Here is a 23,799-nt window from a genome sequence, read left to right on the forward strand (position 1 = left end):
GCATTGATTTTTCTCATATTATTTGAGAAACTGGTTTCTCCTTGTTCATACTAAAAGATACTGTTCAAAAAGTTCAAAGCATGGAATGATGATGGAACAGTTGAAGGTTCTCATGACTTTAAAAGATATGATGATATATTTTGGGAAATGTGTCATAACAGTACAGATCTGTAATGACAGAAATGATAGAAGAACTGAGTAGTTGACAATCATCTTCTGCAAGGTAAGGAAGCCACTCAGAGGAGGTCTGCATGGTGCTACAGGAGGAAGCAAAAGGTGTCATAAGGGCTAGCCCTACCACTAGGTAAGCAGAGTGAGGTGGTTACCTCAGGTAGCAGACACTGGGAGTGATCAATATTCCTTCACTCTTTCTGCTCAGTGGCTTTTGCCATTCTTCTGAGAAGATGGCAATATTGGCTTGAAACGTATGTTTTGGAATTGTTAACCCTTCAGGGTAGTCCAGACGAAGAAACCAAAATTAAGAATACAGTGGTACCTCTACTTACGAACGCCCCTACTTACGAAATTTTCGAGATACAACCAGCTCCGGCCCCAAAAATTTACCTTGATGTGCGAACTCCGCCTTGAGGTACGGCCATTTTTCCACCCTGACACGTGGTCCGCGGCCATTTTTCCATCCTGACACATGGTCTGCGGCCATTTTTCCGCCCGACACGTGGTCCGTGGGCGTTTTTCTGCCCTGCCACGCAGCGCACAGGCGCTTTTCCGCCCCTGACGCGCGGCGCGTGGGCATTTTGCCACCCCGGCGCGCGGCGCGCGGGTGCTTTTCCGCCCCTGACACGTGGTTCGCAGACGCCAGAACGGATTAACGGTAATTACATTGAACCTTATGGGAAAATTTGCTTCGGGCTGCGACCAAATTCGGAGGGTGGAACGGATTAACCGTATTTACATTGAACCTTATGGGAAAATTTACCTCGACTTGCGACCAACTCAATTTGCGATCAGAGTCATGGAATGGATTAAGTTCGTAAGTAGAGGTACCACTGTACTAATACTACTTTTATTATAAGGTTACAGTAATGGAATGTTGCAAGTCTCTATATGCTTCCCCCCTCCCAGCCTTTACATTCCAGAGAACTAGGAAGGGTAAAGTCTGAGGTGCGTTCTCAAATTATATTCCTGCTTTGGACTCGGATTTCTCTTACCTGACCATTGCCTTGGTTGGGGCTCTTCTTCCTGTTCCTCAAGGTTATTCTCACATCCCATTACAAGAATGTATCAAGGAATCCTATGGTGCAGATGCAAGGCATGGAAACACCTAGCAGTCCCCAACAGCCACACACATACACACATACATTAATCCAGACAAAGTGATATTTCTAACACTAATACAGGTAGTCCTTGACTTACAACTACAATTGGGATTGGAATTTCTGTCACTAAGCAATGAGGTCATAAAGCGAGATGTCACATGACCACATCACTTAACAACAGCAATCCCGGCAGTCCCAATTGCCATCATTAAGCGAATTTTACCAGTTGTTAGCCAAGGACCCGCCCCAATCCAAGCCATTCAAGACTTAGTCCCTCCCAGCCCCGAGCCTCAGTAAGGTAAGAGACTGCCTCCAACTCCCCCCACCCACCTATCTCCCCCCCCCCCATCTCTGCCCTTTTGGCCACCCTGCACCCTGCCTTGCAGGGCAGCAAGCAGCCCCAGAACCACGCAGCTCTGGGACTGCTTGCCAGCTGTGGGTCAGGGGCTTTTTGGTGCACCAAGCTCTGGGGTTGCAAGAAGCCCCAGAGCTGCAGTGCAGCGCAAAGCCTCAACCACCCCAGCCCACCCCAGCAAGCACCAGCAAGCCACATTGCCCAGGAAGCCCCAGTAAGTGCCAGCAAGCATTTGTTTGCCCAGCTGCCTTCTCTCCCAGTTCCCCGCACCTTTCACCTTTTGCGCCCAGCTGCCACAACCAAAGCAGAAGCACCTCGCTGCCTTTGCTGTTTCCTTTTGGACTCAGCTTCTCCAGTGAACATTTCCTACACGTGGCTCCCCAGCTTGGCCCAGCAGCATAGCACAAATAAGGATGCAACCAATGGGGAAGGCCAGAAGCAATTTCTCACAATCAGAAAGCCTTTGGAAAGTTGTGCTGCCTCAGAAGCCCCTGAGCTGCAGCGTGGCAAGCAGCCCCAGAGCCATGTGGTTCTGGGGCTACTTGCTGCCCTGTAAGACAGGGTGCAGGGCAGCCAAAAGGGCAGAGATGGGGGCAAGATAGGTCAGTGGGGGGAGTTGAAGTGCTCCTGTGGTCATAAGTGCAGGCAGGCTGCCAACCACCCAAATTTAGATCATGTGACTGCGGGGACACTGCAACAGCCATAACTCCAGGGACTAGTTGTAAATCCATTTTTTCAGCACTGTCATAACTTCAAACAGTTGCTGAACGAATGGTCATAAGTTGAGGACTACCTGTATAGGACTAATCCTCAGAATAATGTTGAGCAGGGGTATGGAGGGGAGGTAAAAAAGTTCCAGAGGCTCCTGATGTTGAGGTCTGGTCCTTCATATTACCATCTAAAACACTGGAATGATTTCATGGGGAAGAAGTATCCACAGAAAATTACTGTATGATTAAAATTACCTTGCAGTTATGCTGAGTATGTTTAAGAATATGAAGTAATATACGGAGCCAATTATTATAATTAATTATACTTATTTACTTTATATTTATTTATACAATTTAACACACACATACACTTAATGAGAAACAAGACTTTCTGTATTTTATTTATATATCTTTCATGTTAAGTTACTTTTCTTTTACATTACTGGAAGTACAGTATACATGCCAGTCAGTCCTTTTGATTAATAAGGAATCATTCAGAAGCATCAGGGCTTTTAAAAAAATTTAAAATCCATCCAGTTTCCTGCCACAAAGAAAAATCAATTTGTCTAGGCTTGTTCAAGCTTCCGCATTATGTAAGACACACTGATGTTTTATTGAACTCAGCACCATTTACTGCTTAATTACAATGACCTTCCACTGTCATTGTTCATTTACTTGGAAAGCTCTGAAACATTTTACCCTTTTCAATTCAGGTGAATCTAATAGTCCCATAAAAATGGTGTCTGTTAGGTTCATCAAAGCTGATATAAAATGCATCATTCTAAACTATATCCCTCTCTCCAACAGCACTTCAATAGGAGAGAATCTAGATAGGCAAGACAAAATAAAGTCATCTGCGGTAGGGAAAGGCATCATGTGGGAAGGATATTTTTAAAAATATATATTTTAAAAAATGAATAAATAGCTGAATTGTGCTTTATTCTATGTCTTGAGATTTTAATTGTCACTTTTTCTACATAAGAAGTGGTAAAAATGATATTAAAATAGAAAAAAAGATAGATTGAGACCATAATCCTAATCTGAGACCGAATCCAAATTTCTTCACTGGAGCTTATGTCAAAGTAGCACTCACAGGATTGGTATTAGAGGTAGTCCTCAACTTACGACCACAATTGGGACTGGAACTTCTGTTGCTAAGCAATGTGGTTGTTAAGTGAGTTCCACCCAATTTTACAACCTTTTTTGCCAGTCATTAAGCAAATCTGGCTTCCCTCATTGACTTTGCTTGTTGGAAGCTCCCTGGGAAGGTTGCAAATGATGATCACATGACTCTGGGAAGCTGCAACTGTCATAAATACATGCCAATTGCCAAGCCCAAATTTTGCTCATGTGACCACGGGGATGCTGTGACAGTCGTAAGTGCAAAGACTGGTCATAAGTCACTTTTTTCAGCACCATTGTAACTTCGGATGGCCGTTCAGCGAATGGTCATAAGTCAAGGACCACCTGTATACTAAAGTAAAGCTAGCTGGCTAACTAGGTATAGGTATTTAAAGGAAACAATAAAGCTAGGTGATAACAAAAGTTATATGAAGATCACTGTGTAAATTTTCTCTGAATTTTAAGGGTCTGCTACTAACTACAATGGATGACAAATCATGACCCAAACCTCAGGCTTCTGTACTTGTGTCCTGAGGTCAGATACTACTACTCAAATAATGAGGTTTATGATGTGACATCACAGTGCATGTGGTGTCACTTGTGTGCACAAAGATACACATACACACACACTTTCCTAGACAGCTATGCTATGATTAGAAGGCAGGGGATCAAATGAAAAAGTCTTTGGCATCTTAGAGAAAGCTTTATGGAGGTAGAGACTCTCTGGAGAAGGAATTCCAGAGTTGGATTTGTCAAAGATTAAGGCCAAGCTTGCCTTCTTACTAAATAGCACAGAGCAAGGACACAGCCAGATTTCTTAATATCTCATTTCCTCTCTCATATCTTGTTCACTCTCCAGTAGTATGACAGCCTATAGAACATACCACAAAGGATAGCCATAAGGTATCAGTCTGTGTATTCATACATACAGGTAATCCTCACTTAGCGACCATAATTGGGACTGGCACCTTGGTCACTAAGCGCCGCAGTTGCTAAGGGAAAAATTACGTGACCGCAACTTACAATTTTACTTCCACCTTCTCTATTAACTCTGCTTGTCACAAGCCATCTACAAAGTGTGCTAATGGTGATCATATGACCGTGGGATGCTGCAACATTCATAAATGCAAGGGTTGGTTGCAAAGTTGGTTTGTTTTCACCTTCATAACTTCAAACAGTCACTGCACGAGGCACTCAGTAAGCCCCTGTATGTATACAGCATTGGATTATACTGGGATTGCTGACTAGAAGTGCTGGGACTTGTTGAAGAAAAGGCACAACATCACTGTAGATGAAGCATCACTTTCAACTCGCATGTAAGTAGGGCTGAGAAACTCGGGTGCAAAAATGCAGATGGCAGGAAAGAGATCTTTGCTGCCATCTAGTGATTGTCTGAGGTTTTGCATCCCACTCTGGTCGTCCAAACGATCCGTCTCCTTACCGATTAGCCAAGCATGGCCAAATCCATGCATCCAGTTTTAAAAGCATGTTTAGAAAACTATGTTTTGGTGTTGTTATTGTTGTATACTACAATTATGCAAAAAGGATTGTGTCGATCTCTGCAGCTCTGGTAAAAAAAAGTTTTCTTTTTGCATTTTTCTCCAGGATACATTGCTAATGCAGCTGCCACTGTAGCAGCTACTCAGCTTAAACAAGCAGTGACTCTAGGACAAGATTTGGCAACCTACACAGCCTATGAAGCTTATCCAGCATTTGCAGTAGCTACTCGTAGTGACGGTTATGGAGCCTTTTAAAATACATACATACATACATACATACATACATACATACCTCCAGCTTTATTTAAATAACTCTTTTTCACTTATCAAGCTGTGACAGGAGTAGGAGCTATTCCAGCTTAACTGTTAATCACCTTTAATTATTCTCAATTAATAATAAGGCATAATTTGATATGGCAAGAATTCTTTGCTTTTAGCTTAGCAATTTAAATAATGGTCAATCGTGGTAGACCCAGATGTATTTTTAAAAAGCCTTTAACGTGGGGAAGAAATCGTCATAACTAGAAAGGAAATAAAACTTTTTCATATATATGATCCTTGATGGCAATTTTCAACAGTACTACTTTCAACAGTACTCTTAGTAGTGTAAAGACCTTTGAAGGTATGAAGCTATTGCATTTCTGATGTTCTTGTCGCAAAACATTTTGTACAGCTACAAAATCTGAGTAGTGTGATTGTCACACTCCTAGGAGCATATGGTAGAAAATGTGTGAATGCATTGACAGTATTGCTGCCAGTGTTAAGAAGATCTTAGGCAAGATACCCTCTGTGGTGGGGGTGGGGGTACACAAACACACTTGCAGAGACTCTACTCTAATTGTTTCCTTCAATTCTCTCTTCCTAGCACCATTTTTCTCTTCTTAGTATAGTCTATGTGCATACGCACTGTGCCTGGGCATTTGTATCAATTAAAAAATGAAAACAGCTCCTGTTTTGGGGGCATCATAACTGCAAATATAACAAGTAGGAAATTAAGTTTTACATTGCTAAGGAACTTATGAAAATAAGAGGGTCTTTGAAGATGCTCTTTTTACTGAAAGAGCACCCCTTGGAAAGAATGAATTCCTTTTCCACATGGTGCAATTTTCCCTGTGCCTATTATTTTTAAAGAAGTATATTATATGCAAAAACACAGTTAAGGTCACTCAAAGTTTGACTCTTAGCAGTTATTCTGGGTTCTATTTATAAAACTACAGTTGTAGCCATCTCCACTGGTCACAGCCAATAACAAAATCTAGAATACAGTCCGATACATATCTCTGCAGATATTCATCCTACTGAATTCAAAAAATCTTGCTCTCTATATTTATCAGTGTATGCTTCAACCCATTGAAATTAATGTTTTTATGTGCAATTAACTTTGTGTTGGGTTGGTACCACTACTGATTAGCAAACTAAGATGCAGTCCTATAGCTTCTCATCTAGAATAAGCCTAGCTGAATTCATTGGGATCTACTTCTGAGCAGACATATATAGGAACGAACTGTAACTGAAAGGTTTCCAAGATATAGTAAAAAAAAAAAAAAATACTGCCATTACAATGTACAGTATAGCTTTCTGTTTGACTTTTGAGACATTCTGTTTCTTTTTTTAAAATTAAAAGTAGTATTTCTGCCATGGTGTTAGGAGAAAAAAGCAGAGCTTAAAATATGAGAACAGTATCTGAAGACAAATTAATTCTCAGAACTCATTAATATTTTTTTGGACTAAATCATTGCTTTGGAATAATAGTTTGAAATATCCAAGGAAGTCACACAACCTAAGCCAGTGCATCTTTATTCAGGAGCAAACTCATATAAAGGAATGTACATCAAATTGCAGTTTAGGCTGTTATTGCAAATTATCCTTTAGCTGAATTTTGGAGTATGTGTTTACTTTTAATATTTTAGTAAACTAGATGAAAATATTTCATAGACTATTTCTGATATAAAATAGTTCTATTTTCATTTAGCAAGTTCATCTACATAGAGATTTCAAGGAAGGTAAAAATAAAAATTACTGTATCCCTCAGAGAAAATCAAAGCAGGTCTGATAGAATGCCAATATGCTTGAAGTTAAGGTTGAATTCTGATAGCATAGCATAGGTGTTATATCAGAAATATGAATCATACACACAACCCACTTTTTCCAAATTTAACATCTAGTTTGGCTCCTTTTTTTTTTTTTTTTGGTTCATAAAATACATTTATGAAAAGTCACAAATTATACAAGTTTATTTCTTTCTGATCCTACTTCAAATCATCATGAGAATAGAAATAGGAACTTGATGGGAAAGGGAATTCTTAGCAACTCTGCCATGTCAAAGTGATTTTCTAATCAAAGCTCTCACAATCCTCTTTATTGGTTCTCTGGCACAGATTCCACTTGCCAAGTTCTTGACTTATTTCAGTTTCTGTTCATGTAAATGACTCTTCTTTATGATTGAGTTTGAACAGTCTTTCTCACCCTGGTGCCTTCCAGATGTGTGGGGTTACAACTGCTATCAAGCTGGTTGGGGAATTTGAACTTGTATCTCAGCCTTCAATGTTCTCAAGTCCCAAAATGAATAATTATTGACTACAGTATCTTTTAGGCCATTCACGATTGGATAACAGTGTTAATCACAATGTACTTCAGCAGATAACTAGCTCTTGTGAATATTCATTTAATGTGGGTGATGAACAATCGTAGGTGCCCATTCCTAAATGTGATGATGCCAAAATGATGAAATGTGTATCATGACATCACATTTCATAATTGTGTTGCAACATCTCCTGCAAGTACACAAGGGATGGGGTTTTTATTGCAATATTATAACGTGCGTTTCATCACCTGCCCTCTACTCCAAGGCTAACAATGGATTTATGTTTCATCATCACACTGGCAACGTATTTATTTTTCTTCCTGAAGCCACTGGTGGAGCCCTAGGGAACCCAGGGCCTCTTTCCTCACACCCCAGGCAGCATCCTATAATGAGATGTGATCATCTTCATGGGCCTGCTGCCTCTATATTGTAAAACACTGTCTCTCTGGGCAATTGTTTTAAAAAGAGCTTTTATTGTCCTGCTGTAGAGAAACATGAGAACTGTGAATTTAACTGGCTTTCAAATGCATCCAGTTTCTGAGCCAGAAACGTATTAGTAGAGAATGAATGGCATTAGAAACACAGAAAGCTCTGCTAGTTCATTTGGTTTAGTACTGTCTACGTTTATAAACTGATTCTCAAAGGCTTCACTACCTGGAGATGCCAGGAATTGAAAAGCATGAACTTTCCTATTGCTACATCTCTAGGAGTGCCTTATTCAAGAGATGCCAGGACTGCTACATCTAACTGTGTTGGAGTACATTTTAATTAGGATGAGTTTGTTCTTCTGTTGCACTCCGGAGGAAATAAGGACTGCCTGCAGTGAATTTTGATGGTGTGCAACTGTTAGAGCCACAAAACAAAATTGTTTCACAATTTAAAAACATCGTCTTATCCCCAACATGGGACAATTTAAGAATGCCTTGTTTCCTAAATACAGAAAATCTGTTAGATGTGCTATAGGCAAACTTTATTCATGCTGAGCAAATCAGGTCTTGGAAGAACTGATTTATTTGAATTTCTTTCCAATGGGACATGAAGCTCATTATAGAAAATATTCTAGCACAAACTTCACAAATAAGCAAATGAATTGATGGCGGAATGCCCAATAAAACATAACGGAGTCATGTTCACACAGTGTTCCAATCCATGCTGGGCATGCCTAGACTGATGTGGGAAAAGGAAGATTCATTTCTCCAGCATGCTTCTTTGCTATACTCATATAAAAGCCGTGAGCTCCCATTCTCATCATGTACTGCATCCATGAAAGACCCTGGACTTGGCCTACTATAATCCGCACTCTGCTACTGTCCAGATGTCTTGAGATGATAATACCTAGAATTCCCAAGCTGGCTTGTGCAGATCCCTGCTCAGCTTGACATCACATCTGAAATGGACTGTTCTTAACCTATGCAAGATAATCTTCTATATATTGCAAACCAGAGCTCAAAATAAACAAAAGGGGATTTTTGTTCCCTTTTCTTCAGCAATTCCCTAAACCCAGTAAATAACCCAACAATATTGTACGTAGAGATAAACTTTCCCATAAACCTCACTCATAATGAATAAAGGGAATATTGTGCAGTGTAGGATATAAAACACATTTTAGAACCAAAATGTGGTGGAGCAATGGTGGAGTTTTTGCAAGTGAAAAGATACCTCGCTCACTACTTTTTCTTGGTGCAAGCAGAGGCCAACCTCGGATAGATGACTGCCATAGGATGTATTATCAGTGTTATCCCAGTGCTGTAAAAATTACTGCTTACTGGTTCCTCGTTCAGTGTTTACAAATATGCTCACTCTCTGTGCTTTTCTCTGCTTAGTTGAATTCATTGAACTTAATTCAGTGTACATTCCTTTCCTGGCTCCTGGTTCTGGTTTGGACATTTCTGTGCTTTTAAATTTGCACAAGACAACAGAGGAAAAATGTTTAAAATGACACCAATGGGCTCAATGGGTTAAAATGTATATTTGATGTTACTTTAATCTTGCTTTCTCTTAATCATTGCTTAGCATGTCAACCTCTCAAATCATGCCAGTGCTGCCTCTGCAACCCGCAGTGACTTTTCCAGGTCTCAGATAAGAGGGTTTTGTTTTGTTTTTTAACCAGTCCTTGCATTTAGAGACCTTTTACCCCCAAAGAGGAGCAGTACCTGGGGTGTATTTCAGATCTTAACCATCTCACTTGTTTGGTGATCCATGGGTAAGCCGTCATGTAGGTTGGCATTTTCTCCCCACATCAACCCAACACTTGGGAGATGGAATGTGCATACGTGTATTTGTGGCGTGGAGGATTTGACGCTGTATGGAGAACATTTCCCACTGCTATTGTAACACTTCACCATGTGGACAAAATGTAAAGAGGGTCAGTCTCAAAGCTGTTTTAAATCACTCTTATTAATTATACACTTATCAAAGCTTCCAAGGATTACTATATTCGCACATCGAATGTGTTAACAGAAAATACGTCTATTGAATTAAAATTGTTTCTTACTTCTGTTAACTATATGCTCACCGGTTTCCCCATGCACACTATTTATATACAGTAAGATAAAGCTGGTGCCAATAACATAGAAACAGTATTAAAAAGTGTATGTGTAAAAGCACTTATATTTTCGTATTTGTATTACAGTCTTTGTATAGAACTGTAGCACTGTGAAATCATATATACGTACTTTGATTTGACATAACCAGTTGTTCTGAAAACAGAGTTCAGTGGCCATCTTTTGAACTGTAAATAATTAAGAAAAAACTTGTCAAATTACAGTCTATGATTTTTTATTTTTTTTTTGGTTAATCAAATGGATGTTAAGACATGATTAAAATTTCTCATGTAGAATCTTCTATATTGTGTGGCTAGAATGATATTTCATTATTACCATCCTTGATGCTCTTTCTAGAGATGGATCAATCAACCTGTTTCTGGTCCATGCCAGTTTCATGTATATGAAGTCATAGTTGCATTCTCACCAATTTTCACACCAGTCTGCATATTTTTAAACCTACCCATACATTCATGTTTATTTTCATATATATTTTTCTTTAATCCATGCACTTTGGACTCAAACTTGCCTAATCTATCCTGTTTTGTATATATACACTTTTTCCTAATTTGTGCACATTTGTTCACAGATTTTCTTAATTTATACATTTTAATGCAATTTTAAACAGATCTATACTGCAAGATTTGGAGAGGGCACAAACTATAGAATAAGAAGTTCTGATCTGCATATTATTCTAAAATTATTACATTCATTTATTTAAATGCAACCTGAACCAAATCCTTCATCACTCCAACTTCAGCCATATTTAATATCGAGCCCTGAATTTACATCTCTTACTTCCATGGAAACCATTTGTCCTACTGTTCATCTGCATATAAACTAGGTTTTCTTTCCTGACACTTGAAACCATGCCAGCCAGCATTTCACAGATGAAAATAGGAACTCTTTTATTTATTAATAGTGTACTCATCTTAGAACAAGGAACACAACCAAGTGCTGTGCTCTGTCCTCTCTCCATTATTATATACCGCTAAAGAGATTCTGCCTGCTTTATGCTGAATTCATTTACTCTACAATAGTCTATTCCAGTTTGGCTTTTAAAGCACATATGCTATAAACGGTCCCCTTTATAAATGTAAAAAAGAGAAAGGAAACATACTTTTCAGAAGGCTTAATACTATATTTAATTTAGATCTTGCTGTATTTGTTAGAGTAGAGCTGCCACTCTAAAATATTTGCATTTCCAAAAGAATCTTAATACACAAACAAAGGGTACTTACATAGAAAATGCTTTATCTGATACAGGCGTTCAAGCTGTTCTTGTTAATTTGATTTAGGTTAGAGCAGCGTTCCTTGACAAAAGGTGGTCCAGATATAGCGACATATTCTCACTGGAAAAATGCATAGCACTTTCTGATGTAAGTAGGAAAGGAGAAGCTTCAGAGACTAGGACAATGATGCCTTCTGGTCTGTCAGAGTGGCCCTTGGCAGGGTTCCAATTCTGGGTGAATTCAGTTTTACACCCCTAGTTCATATGAATAAAACATTTTCTTGGGCTTCCAACCTTCAGCCCAACCAAGATACTAAAAATTTTATTTCGTAGATTAGGATACCTATAATTGGACCATGAGCTAATCACAAAGTTCCCTATCTTGGAAACCCTATAGAATAATATATATAGTGGTATCATTTAAACATTACAGTCGCATATTAATGTATAGTGCTAAAGGACTCCACAAAATGGTGTATAAAAATGCAAGAGATCTCTAGTCTAATTAAGCTTTCATCTAGTGTTTCAAGAGAAGAGCCAGTTGCACAAGGACTCCAGACAGTGATAGTCTTCCCATGAAACAACTAAAGAAGTTCTGCTTGACAAGATCATTTAACTACAAAAGGGTTTGATATTGATACATGGCTCAACCAGGTGAGGCAAAGCTTTCCAGCAGATAGAAAGGACAAGAAACTGAGAGGAAATATGCTTTTATCTTGAAGTTGACAGAGTGGTCAGAGACATATACTTCAGAAACCTGATGAAGGGGAGGGGAGGGGAGGGGAGGGGAGGGGAGGGGAGGGGAGGGAAGGGAAGGGAAGGGAAGGGAAGGGAAGGGAAGGGAAGGGAAGGGAAGGGAAGGGAAGGGAAGGGAAGGGAAGGGAAATCCTAAATAAATGCTGCTTCTGACCCAGCTCTCTTCATGACTTCAAACTCTTTTGTTTTTTATCTTTGCTCATCTCTGGCCATGACAAAATGGATGGGAGGCGTGTTAAAGAGCCTCCTGCAGCCAGACCCACTTCATTCCTGCTGCAGTGCTGTGATTGGTGGGTATTTTCCCTGCCAGTTGATCACATGTTGAAGATGGAGTGTAGCAAAGACGGAGGATCTATCCAGTGAGTTTACTGAGCACATGCTCTATGTGCGTACAATCTGGAAGCATCATTCGACAGTGAGGTAGACCAGAGGGACAAGAAGGATTGGCAATGAGGACAGCCCACTTTATTCCAGTATAACTTTTTGCCAATTCAAGGATAGGGGGTAACTTTTAACTCAGCATTGTGGAAAGGCTCTAAAATATACCCTCTAACAAAGAGCGTGAAGACAGTGTCAGGTAAGCAGCAGTCTACACCTCCGGTATATGATATCTTTCTGCCAAGCAGACCTAACAAAGACCTAGTTTAGCATGAAAGCAAAATGGGTCACATTATTTTAAAAGGCCAATATTGAGCTTTCTTTTGACCTGTACATTTCCTTCAGGTTGTGTTCAGTTTTAAATGCCGAGGACCATGATACATGCGCTCTAAACTTTGTAAGATAAAAAAAATCTTAACAACCTCTGCTTTCTAGATAGGTACAGACCATCCTAGTTGATCTGTACAATCAAGGCTTCCCCAGATCATGAGATCATGGTGTTGGGAATCTGCCCGGCCCTGACCTATATTGGAGTTGGAGCACAGGAAACCTCTCATAACATATTGTTTTTCTTTTTTGTTTTTCATGAACGACCAAACAAGTCCTAACTGTGATGTTTCATAAGCTTTTCCACAAAGCTTAAGTGTTCTTTCCAATTCATCCCTAACCCTAGCCCTAACCCTAGCCCTAACCCCAACCCTAACCCCAACCCTAACCCTAACCCTAACCCCAACCCTAACCCTAACCCTAACCCTAACCCCAACCCTAACCCTAACCCTAACCCTAACCCTAACCCCAACCCTAACCCTAACCCTAACCCTAACCCTAACCCTAACCCTAACCCTAACCCTAACCCTAACCCTAACCCTAACCCAGTCTTCTGTGTCTAGTTTAGACGATAGGCTAACAATAGCTTAAAAATTAACTAAACCCATTAAAATAGTTAAAAGAAATAAACACAAATGTATTAGGCTAGTGCTGTCCAGCTTTGTTAGTCTACAAGTCTTGTACAATGAGGGCTGGATGATGGGAACTATAAGCCATGGCATCTGAAGAGCACTAGGCTAAGGAAGTTTCCAAAAGCTGGATCAGATATATGCAAAATAAATATCAATCTCACCACTCAAATCCCCAATGTCTCATTTAAAGCTCAAACTGATATTTGGATTGTATGAGCTTACATTTTTCATCAAATAAGAATCCCAGAAAGGCTTGCCAACAATCAACAAGAAAACAATCCTCCCCAGGGTCCCTAAAGAGACATGATACAAAAAAGGGGGGGGGGAAGTGCCAGGAAAGAAGGAAAAGCACCGATCCAGTTCTTAGAAAGTTCAGCTAGAAAGAGTTCAGAAAGGAGCCTGTCAAGTTGGATTTTACAGCAGAGCTGATGGAACAGCAACTTTAAAAAAAAATCTAACTCAGCTTCATCCTGTGAAAGCAGCTGCACATTATCTTGTATGTTGGTCATGTTTATGCATAGTTTTGTAATAATCCTAACATTAATTTAGTCTGAGAAATAGAACAACTGGAAGACAGATGAAATGAAGAAATAATTAGGAGCCAGTTAAAACTGGCCAACGTGGGAAGGGAAAGAAAATAAATCCGTCCACCATCTATCACTGACGGGTGATAAGCATAAGTATTTGGCTAGAGAAGATACAGGAACAAGAGTGGAGACAAGCAGATGCCATAGGATGAACTGCCCAAGACCACGGTCACTTATCACTCAGTGCTACTGAATACTGATTTGTACAAGAGGACTGTACTCCTTTTTCAAATGAAACCTTTCTCAAGAGTTTATACGGTCTCCCTTTGACACTGGGAAAAAATCCATGCTGCAGTAGAAAATGTTACTCCAGTCTGAAAAAGGTTGCATTTCTGAATCATTTCCACTTCCTTCCATCCTGGATGCCAGCATTTTCATTGGAAATCATGACACTTTTGCTGGCAGGTGAGAATGAAACAAAGAAAACCTCAGCTTCAAATAAAGGCAAGTTGCTGGGTGTGGAATTGGGTCCTTTCTCATTATTATGATGAGATGAAAAGTGCCCCTTTTAGTCTTGCACAACCTTCTCCAGACTATGCTTCATGGGACATCAAGACCATCAAAATGATGGTCAGAACTGTGTGACCAAAACTCCGCCCCTTCATACATGAATTGTGCATGTGACACTTGTAAAAAAGGGGAATAGACTTTGAGTGCATAGTTGAAGGTACCATCTTGATTATTTTGACCTCCCCTACAGACACCCATGTTGTGCCTCCCAATTTGAAAAAGTGGACATTGCATCTTTCAGTGGTCCTACAAAAACAGAAATAAAACTGCTTCTCTGCAGAAGGAAAATGTACACACTGGTGAGCAATAAGTTAGCCTAATATACTACATTGTCATAACAGGAAGTGTATTTTTTCCTGCTGAGTACATTCAGAGAGGAATTTCTTCATTCGAGGTCCAAAGTGGGACTATCCAGGTAACCTCTGTTGCAGTATTTGTAGACTGGTGGTTTTATTTCAGCATGCTTTAAAAATAGCCTCATTTAAAGACCATCTGAAAGACACACACAGGGAATAAAGGGGGACAAGGGTGGTCATAAACAACAGAGAGACAGCAGACAAAAGCTTGCACCACCAGTTTTGTGATTATGTTTCTGCTCTTAATAGGATAAAGAGCTTTTTATGTGGAATCAGCCCATTGATTTATCTTGTCCATCGTTGGCTAACTGGCAGCAGCTCTTTAAAAGAAGAGATCTTTGCTAGCATGCTACTCAAGATACATTAATTGGAAAAGTTCCATATTGATCCTGGTCCTTTCTTGGCTCAAAGAAAGAGCAGTAAGTCATGTTGCCTCAAAAAGACGCAAGCGTGACCCACAACCAAATATCACCAATGTATCCTCATCTTCTAACTGTAATCTTCCATTCAAGGTTCCAGACAGTCCAGATGGTTACTTTATTTTTTATATTACTATATTTTCTTTCTGGGAAATAAATTTTAAAAACCTAGAGTACAGGAACTTAAAATTAATAATAAAGTAACAACTGATCCTTTAACAAAAGGGGAAGTCTCCTTTCAGCTTAGACAAACTCCTGGTGATTGTATGGACGTTATGCAGGCCAACAGTGGTTTGCCATTGCCTGTGATTTCCTGATACTCTCCATCCAAGCACTAACCAGGTCTGTTCCTGCTTAGCTGTTCAGGAACATCAGCCAGCATAACATGTTCCAAAAAGTAAAATCCCCTAAAAGGCTGATTTAAATTCTCTTTCCTAAAAGCAGAATTCATTTTTGCTATCTCCAAACTACTTTCAGATACAGCCACTTTTCACAGGTCTCAGCAGATTTCTCAAACTTGGGTATTCTCTGGTGAAGGCAAGCCCTCTCATGGATCAGGGAGTTTTGGGTCCCAAAATATTTACCAAATTTTCCCCAAGGTAGTGGTAGTCATTCGTATATGCAGGAGCAACAAAGGTGACAGATTTAAACGTTTGCTTTTCCTGTGGTCCCATGGTAAAAATGATGTTACATAGCTGGATTCCTCCTGCATTTTAGTTTGGAAGCAGAGGTAGCTACAGAATTTCTACCAATCAGGCAATCCGATAGACCTGCTGAAATCAAAGACCACTCATAGACAAAGTTCTACCATGCTAAGTCTCAAAATTACAGGATTTCAGGTTTCAGATGAGAATGAATGAGTTCTTTATTGTGGCCTAGACCAGCAACAAAAATGGTTGGAACACAATATTGTATATAATAAAGCCCCAGTCTTAACCATAGCATGACATCAGTAAGAGATTTTATACTACAACTTGAGAAAGAGATGGGTTAGCACTTTTCCTAGCGTCCTCTCATTATCTGCTGCTCTACTCTCTATGTTGCCCTGCAACCTTATTCTACATTATAGAAAGTAGGGGGATGCCTGCAAACAGGTGGTCAGGAATTCATCTGCATGGCCTGGAAAGTTTGCTAAAAGAATCACAGTAGTCTTTTTGTGTAGTGTCCTACAATATTTGCCATATAGCAAAACTTGCCCGACTGTTTAGACCTTTCCTGATTGATAAGGTAGATATGCTCCTCATATTAAATACTACTAAATCTGCTTTTTTGTGGGGGGGGGGGAAGATTGAAGGACATTAACTTGTATCTGAGACATGGACATTGGGGAGGATATAAAAGTTGAAAACAAAAGACCTAATCAGCAGGCCTGCCTAACTTCTTTCTGAGTTGGTACTATTTGCACATTGTCCCATTGTGTTACATCTTACTTAGAACATGTTTGCATGTATGTTATATATAGGCAGGAGCAGGTGTTTATCTGTATGAGGAACCCTAGAGCATTTCACACAAGTTTTCTCTGGAGTTCAATCAAAGCCATGTTTTAGATGGATTGGATAAGTACCATCTATAGCACTAGTTAGGGATTACTATAATTTTCAACCATATGTTATAAACTTGTGTGGGCCAACATAGAATGTCCAGCTCTGAAGACTCCTTGTATCTCAGCCAGAAAGCTCTTCTGCTCCAGCCAATCCTGGAGTTACCGAAACAGATGCTAAACATCATTTGTTTATTATACTCAGGGGGTTTATGGGGCAGTAATTAGCAGAATCCACCTTACTGCCTTTGGAAAACAGGGATAACTGCTAATCCACAATGTCTGGGATGAGAGCCATTTTATTGATGGACGTGAAGAGCAAAGCCAATCTTTGCCTTAATTAGCATGGCTGAAAGGTAAGAACCGACAGGGACTTTGCCAACTAACTCATCAGGTTTTGGATCTTACCGAGTGGAACAGCCTGGCATTCAGGCAAGTGACCCTTAAGTACATGTGTGGCCACCATGCGCTTATCTAGGCTTTATTTATTTATGGCCCAATACCAGTCCTAAAAAAGAAATACAGCTTGTATGGCAAATAAAAAGGATAAAATTACATAAAAATCCTGAAACACCTCATAGTGAGAAGGAGATACTTCACAGTTTCAAAAAGCTATTGTAATGGATAGGCACTGGGCAAACGTCTTAGGGATTCCTCACAATGATTACATCAAAGAAGAGCAGTAACCTCATAGTTGCAGGAGTAATAAAAAATACTGACAATTGGAACAAGGAGCTTCAATGCTATTGGGTATATAATGGGCATTTTAAGAGCACATATGGTGCAGATTCAATGTCTGTATCTGAGCACAGGCAAGTGTGGCTTTCATACTGGTGGTTAGTGTATCTGCTGCCTGTCTCCTAATGGGTAATGCCCCAAGTAATGCCAGGGTAAACAGTCTTCTGTGGGGAGCATGTAAGATAAAAAAATATCTAATATCCAAAGAGGGGACTCACTTGCACTGCAGAAAAGATGGAGATCACTGGCTCTGTCAATCTGAACATCTAAGACTCAAATCCCAAATTCAATTCAGCCAGAGCTTCAGGGGTGTCCACACAGAGTTGGCTATGTCATGGCCACCAAGTTGACATATTGTTTACCATATCCTGAGAATACCCCTGCAGAGTCTTATCAAGTCCAAAGACAGAAAGATACTCATATACCAGATCATTATTAACTTGTCTCCTTAGAGTAGATCTGAACCTGTCTAGTGACATGAGATGGACCAAGAAGTTTCCCCAAAGACTTGCTTCAGCTAGAATTAAAGTTGGCAGAGACCTAACTGAAACCCAGTGCAGATGGAACCTAATTCTAAACATATTAAAGCATTAGACATTGAGTGAGGGATGCATGTAATTGTTTTTAGGTTTTAGATTGAATAGCTTCTAAGCTTGGGCTCTCCTTATAGATACACAGCTCAACACCATATAGCACTGTATCTGAAAGTTTGGCTTTACAATTTGGGAGATATGAAATGACTGGAAATGGGTCTGGTGTATTGCCGCAGAAGTCAACCCTGGGAGTCCAGAGGTAATATGTCAGAACAGGGCTGAGTCCTTAACCCTAACTAATTCATTGCTGATGTGTTCATCTCTCTTTTTAAACATCAGAAGAGATTTACGTTCTTTTCATTTTCAGGAGTTCAGGGGAATGGCAACAGATGGGCCTTAAAAGCTTTGCAGGAGCTAATAAGTGTTTTTTTTTTAAGCAACCACAGAGTTCTGGTGGTAGCAGCTCTTCGATTTAAACTTATGCAGATACACCTGTCTGGTATTTTCACTTTTATTAATTAGGCACTTCTATAACCTCCAGATCATCTTACTGTAATGGTCCATAACTGAATTTCCTAGCTCAGACTGAAAAATAATTCCCAAACTGTCAGGAGCTCAGACAAATTGAACAGATAACAGCATCTCTGGATACCTGCTCATTCCACTTAACCTGCACAACTCCAGCTGCCACCCCAATATCAAGCTGAAAAACAGTTTTGACACATAAGGGCTCCTTGGGAGAGGCTAAAAGAGATTATTCCTGTCTTGACTTATGCCCACCTCTAGTCAACTAGGGCGAATTACTGAATTGCCAGATACCAGCAAATTATCACTGACTGGCATTTGAGAGCCTGACCCACAAGTCAATTCCATAGGACGGTCATCTTGGGCTGCTCCAGCATAGAAGAATGTGCAGGTAAAAAGGTTTCACCGCTAGGAGACAGGCAATAACTAAGAAGTTGCAGAAACACAACCTCATCATTTGGCCCAGTTCAGATGGTCTGCTGCTGAGCAGATGGCCAATCTATTATCAGTATATTTCTCCAGACCATGCCATGTTTGCTTAATCTGCAACCATAAACACTCTGGGGAAATATGTGCATGTGTGTCTATATGTGTATATAACAATACATGTGTGTGTGTGTGTATGTGTGTGTGTGTAATGTTTGGACTTAATTAGGTCCACCACGGCTAAGTAGGCATGTGAGAAATACATTAATAATTTCTACTTGAAAACAAACAGATCCAGCCCACCACTTACTCTGTCATCTTTCTTGCTAAGCATAGTACTCAGTTTTGAATGGTATCCATCTTGTTGATTGTCCATGTTTCCAGTAGAAACAAAATATTATGGTTTATTAAGTAGTTAATAAAGGAAATGTCTGACTGATCTATCAATTTTTGTATACTACTCCAAAAGCACTCTGGAAGGTGCTTTTCAGCTGCCCAGCCAACAATATTCCATGAATTGAAGGAGCTAATACATCAGGACTCTAAATCTCATTCTAGATAATATTTTGCCAGTTGCTTGGAACAGAACTCAAACCCTGAGCTGTTCTGATGACCAAAAGCACAGGACAGCAAGGAGGGTTTTGAGGAAAACATTCAACGTGAGAAATCTCTAGCCAATTCAGGTACTCAGTGGATGGGAGAATGTGCAGATAGGAGCTCTGCAGAAAAAGCAGAGTTCCCATATGTGTTGTTCCCAATGAGAACAAAAAGCTCAGGGAGTATCTTTAGATGAACCCTGGGGAATCACCAAAGCTGCAAAGTGATTTCCACTTCTACTACTATCACTGTCCTTTATAAAGTGCAGAGGCATCTACAGGATAGCTGTAGTGTGATCAATGCAATCCAAGCTGTACCCCTTTTCTACATGCATGTGACATAATGCAGCAATTTTACTGATAGACCCTAACTGAAGAAAATAGGACAAGGAGTATTCTAACCTACCTGAATATTTATAGTTTTTCATCTTGCATTAATTCCAAATTCTACAGAGACCCAATTTGTACTTTTGTCTCCCCAGGGGGAGGAAAATATACCACGAAAAGTAGGTTTTTGCTGCCTCCCTAATGAGGTATCTTTATTTATAATAGATATGTTGTTCTCTATCAAGTAAGGAGACTTCAGCAGTGTCTACTGATTTTCTGTTGGACCATCTCCAATCTGATTGGGGATTTTAAAAAGCAGAACATTGGGGAGAAAAACAAACAAGGACTGTTTCCAATGGGCAGAATGAAATTTATTTAAAACATTTGTATAGCCACCCATCTTAAAGCCAAACTCTGGGTGGCTTCCAGCCCAAATGTTCCTGCATTCAGCAGCTAGAAACTAGGAAGTTCTTATTTAATTTATTTTGGCTGTATTTTTTTCTGGACAGGATTGGGTTCTTGGGGGATTTTCTGCCTGAAGTATTCTGATAACTTAAGTGGTTTAGAAACAATTGATTTCTTGGCTCTAGATATCCTGCCCTTTCTTTAAGAATCAAGGTGGCTTCCATGAGTTCTTCTTTCCTGTTTTTCCATATGAAAAAGATAGGGCTAAGAGAGAATAACAGGCCTCAAAGTCACTCAGTGAGGTGCCATGTCTGTAATAAACTAGAGCTTGTGTCTTCTTCTTGGTTCTAGTCCGACACCTTTACCACAGCCCCACACTGGCTTATTGAGAAGAGCTGTTTTCTGTTCTACCTCAGATAGCAACCTTGTTCTCAGAGGAGAAGCTCTCTAGATTTTGGTCCTAACTTGAAACAATTGATGTGGGGTGGCCATAAATCCATACAATTGAGCATGGAATTTCCTGGAGATGCCTACAACAAAATGACCAGTGTGAAAGTGTTTCCTGCCTGTCCTCTTCCAGCTGCATGGAGATCTTCAGGTGTGGGGAGAAATGTCTGTGAAAGCATCAGGAATGGAGATCGATGGCTGTACTAAGAAAGTCAAGATGGCAGCGCAGTACAGCCGAACTCTCACTTTTTATTTATTTATTTATCAAATTTATATATGCCGCCCATCTCACTATACAAGTGACTTTAGGCAGCATAATCTCATTGACTGACAATCTTGGTATCACTTGACAATCTCACTGGGATTTGCTCAGAGAAGCCTTAAGACTCTACTCAGCAGAATGAGCAGCCAGTTTACCATATTCTGAAATGAGAGGAAAGGTACACATCTGCATTCTCTCCTTTCAGTATAGAGTCTGCTGGGTGCAGTCTAAAAGCAACACTAAACTGGAGCCATATTCTTGAAGAGTTTCTTTTTAGTTTAATAAGTCTTGCACTAAAAGCTTTTCCAATAGACCATCTATTTTTACGTTATCTTCTAAGTAAATGCATTTAGAGTTTAGAAAATAAATGGGAAATGGGAAAGATGTGTGACTTTGCTTTGCTAATAATTTGTTTTGTCACTTCTTATATTCTGCCTCATTTAACACTGTTGATCTTCTATAGTCATGCATTTAACTTAAAAAAAAAAAAACAGTGCTGTTCACAGTCCATTGATATAGCTTCCTTTTCCTTTAGTCAGTATAAAATACTGTGTATGAGTCAAAAAGTCCCAAATTCAAATGTAATTGAAGCTAGAAACTTTAGTAAGTCTCTCCATTTCACCTATCCAGGGCAATATGGAGAATAATAATATTAATACTAATAATATAAACAGGAATAGCCTAGTCTGTAGAAGGTTGTATTAGTTGTTTCAGATACATTTACTACAGAATTATAGGTGCCATTGGGTACCATGGATTTCAGAAAAAAGCATACACTGGATTGTATGTGATGTGTTTTGGACATCCAGATATGACCAGTAAGAGCCCCACTGCACATCTTGTGGGGTTAATTGATATTTTACTGATAGAGCTCTGACATCTGTGCAGAGAGTTCTGTTTATCTTTAGGGCTTTAGGTAAAAGGAGCCGAAACTCTGAAAATAAATATCACATTGATGCTTCTGAGTTACATTTTACAGCAAAATTAAGTGGTGCCTAAGGCTGTGTTGGCACCAGAGTTTCTCCAGGGACATGTCTTGGGAACAAATGGCAATGTGGCATCTGCTGGAAGTGTTCTTCTGAGGCAAGGTCCAGGAGAGGTAGTTTAAAGAATTTGACTCACTGTTACTTTTTCCTAATCTTGGTTATTCTAGGTTGTAGATCTGGTAATGTAGCACTAATTATAGGGCCTTGGGCATTTCACAGGAGTATGGAAACAAAGTTTAAAAAATGGAACTTGCAGAAAATATAACTTTTTAAGAAATTCAACATCTGCATGGTCAAAAGCTGAGAGCTGTAATCCAACACATCTGAAGGATATTAAGCTGAGGAACACTGCAGTATTCCAGTTCATTATTTCGTAATGTCCCATAGCAATTTTGTATCATCATCATCATCATCATCATCATCATTGATTTTAACTTTCCCATTCTTTCTTGTGCAGTTAATTTTTTTCTGAGAAATTGAAGAAACTAGATAATAACAGATGACTATAGACCTCCCACACACACACACGCACTCACAGAGCCCATCAAAAGCCAACAAGACATTTTAGTAGATTCTCAGATTAATTTCTTGCGGCATTTGCTGAAAACTAGAGAGAAGAGCAACATCCATCAAACTGTGGGTTCTTACAATATGCCAGTGAATTTCAGGAAATTTCATGGAGAAGACCAAAGAGAAATGGCTTGTCACATACTTTGCTTTTCTTCTTTAGTGAGGACTAGCCTTTTCGTGATTTGGAGAGTTAATCTTAGAAATGGCAAATGCCTTTTTGGTTAGTTAATCCTAGAAGTCTTGCACGTATGGCCAGGCTCGCTGAGAGTGATAAAAAGTAGCATTTCAACACTTTGGGTGGGAGAACATCCTGCACTAGGATTTCCATTAGCGTTTAAAAATTCAGGTAAGACTATTCATTAATTTCCCACACATGCATCATAAAAGGATGGTGTTGCAATAGTATCCTGTAGAAAACTGGGGGTTAGTAGTCAAAAGTGCCAACAATTGATATAGCCCTATTGTTTCCATGGACAGAGTAGTTCTGTTTCTCTGAACTGATCAGCCACAAATACAGTGGAAAAGACAGTTTTGGACTAATGTTATCTAATGCTGGCAATTTTTACCCTCCCTTGCTTCTGTACATGCAGGAAGAGCTGAAAAAAGAAAGAAAGAAAGAAAGAAAGAAAGAAAGAAAGAAAGAAAGAAAGAAAGAAAGAAAGAAAGAAAGAAAGAAAGAAAGAAAGAAAGAAAGAACAGATCTATAAACAGTCATCATAGCCTGAATCAGACTTGGATACATTTTATAGAGGATACAAAAGGATTGGAGACTGAAAGGCTGATAATCTAGAATAGCCTTGGTCTATTGCTTTCTTAGGAATGACTTTGACTTTCCATGGAAGACTAGCGACATCTACTGGCCAATTGGACTCAATGTAGCTTTGCTTATTAAAATACCTGTCCTTTTCAGATCAGGAAGATACCTGGCATTTTCTCTATTTTTTCCACTTATTACTGAGATCCTGAAAATGTTATTTTCCATACTGCTATATTCTGGGGAGCAGTGGGGAGGTTGTTACTCTGTTATCTTTGCAGGTTTGCAACGTTTTTAAAAATCATTAGTGCAGCTTGGGTGTAAAGCTTTTCAGATTCAACCAAATAGGGCTCCAATCTTCCAGCACTAATGGAGAGTTGCTCCAGCCAGTGCCCTTTATTGCC

The 23,799-nt window shown here is 39.6% G+C and overlaps 1 protein-coding gene across 6 annotated transcripts in view; it reads left to right on the plus strand.

Moving 5' to 3' along the window:
• A1CF (APOBEC1 complementation factor) overlaps positions 1 to 23,614 on the plus strand; it is a 60,318-nt gene extending 36,704 nt beyond the window's left edge. For 3 of the 6 annotated variants that reach the window (XM_025177725.2, XM_088144407.1, XM_088144410.1), the window contains one exon: positions 23,232 to 23,614. In XM_025177725.2, the coding sequence (XP_025033493.2) occupies positions 23,232 to 23,431 (200 nt within the window). In that variant the 3' untranslated portion in view covers positions 23,432 to 23,614. Of the gene's footprint in view, positions 1 to 5,069; positions 7,179 to 23,231 lie in introns of those variants that run through there. The other 3 variants (XM_015891477.3, XM_025177724.2, XM_088144409.1) reach the window with 2 other exon arrangements.
• The last annotated feature ends 185 nt before the right edge of the window (positions 23,615 to 23,799 follow it).

This window comes from Python bivittatus, unplaced genomic scaffold (genome assembly GCF_059951505.1).
Source record: "Python bivittatus isolate LINGU-HERP-01145 unplaced genomic scaffold, Pbiv_v1 ctg000400_np1212, whole genome shotgun sequence".
In the NCBI taxonomy this organism is placed as follows: domain Eukaryota; kingdom Metazoa; phylum Chordata; class Lepidosauria; order Squamata; family Pythonidae; genus Python; species Python bivittatus.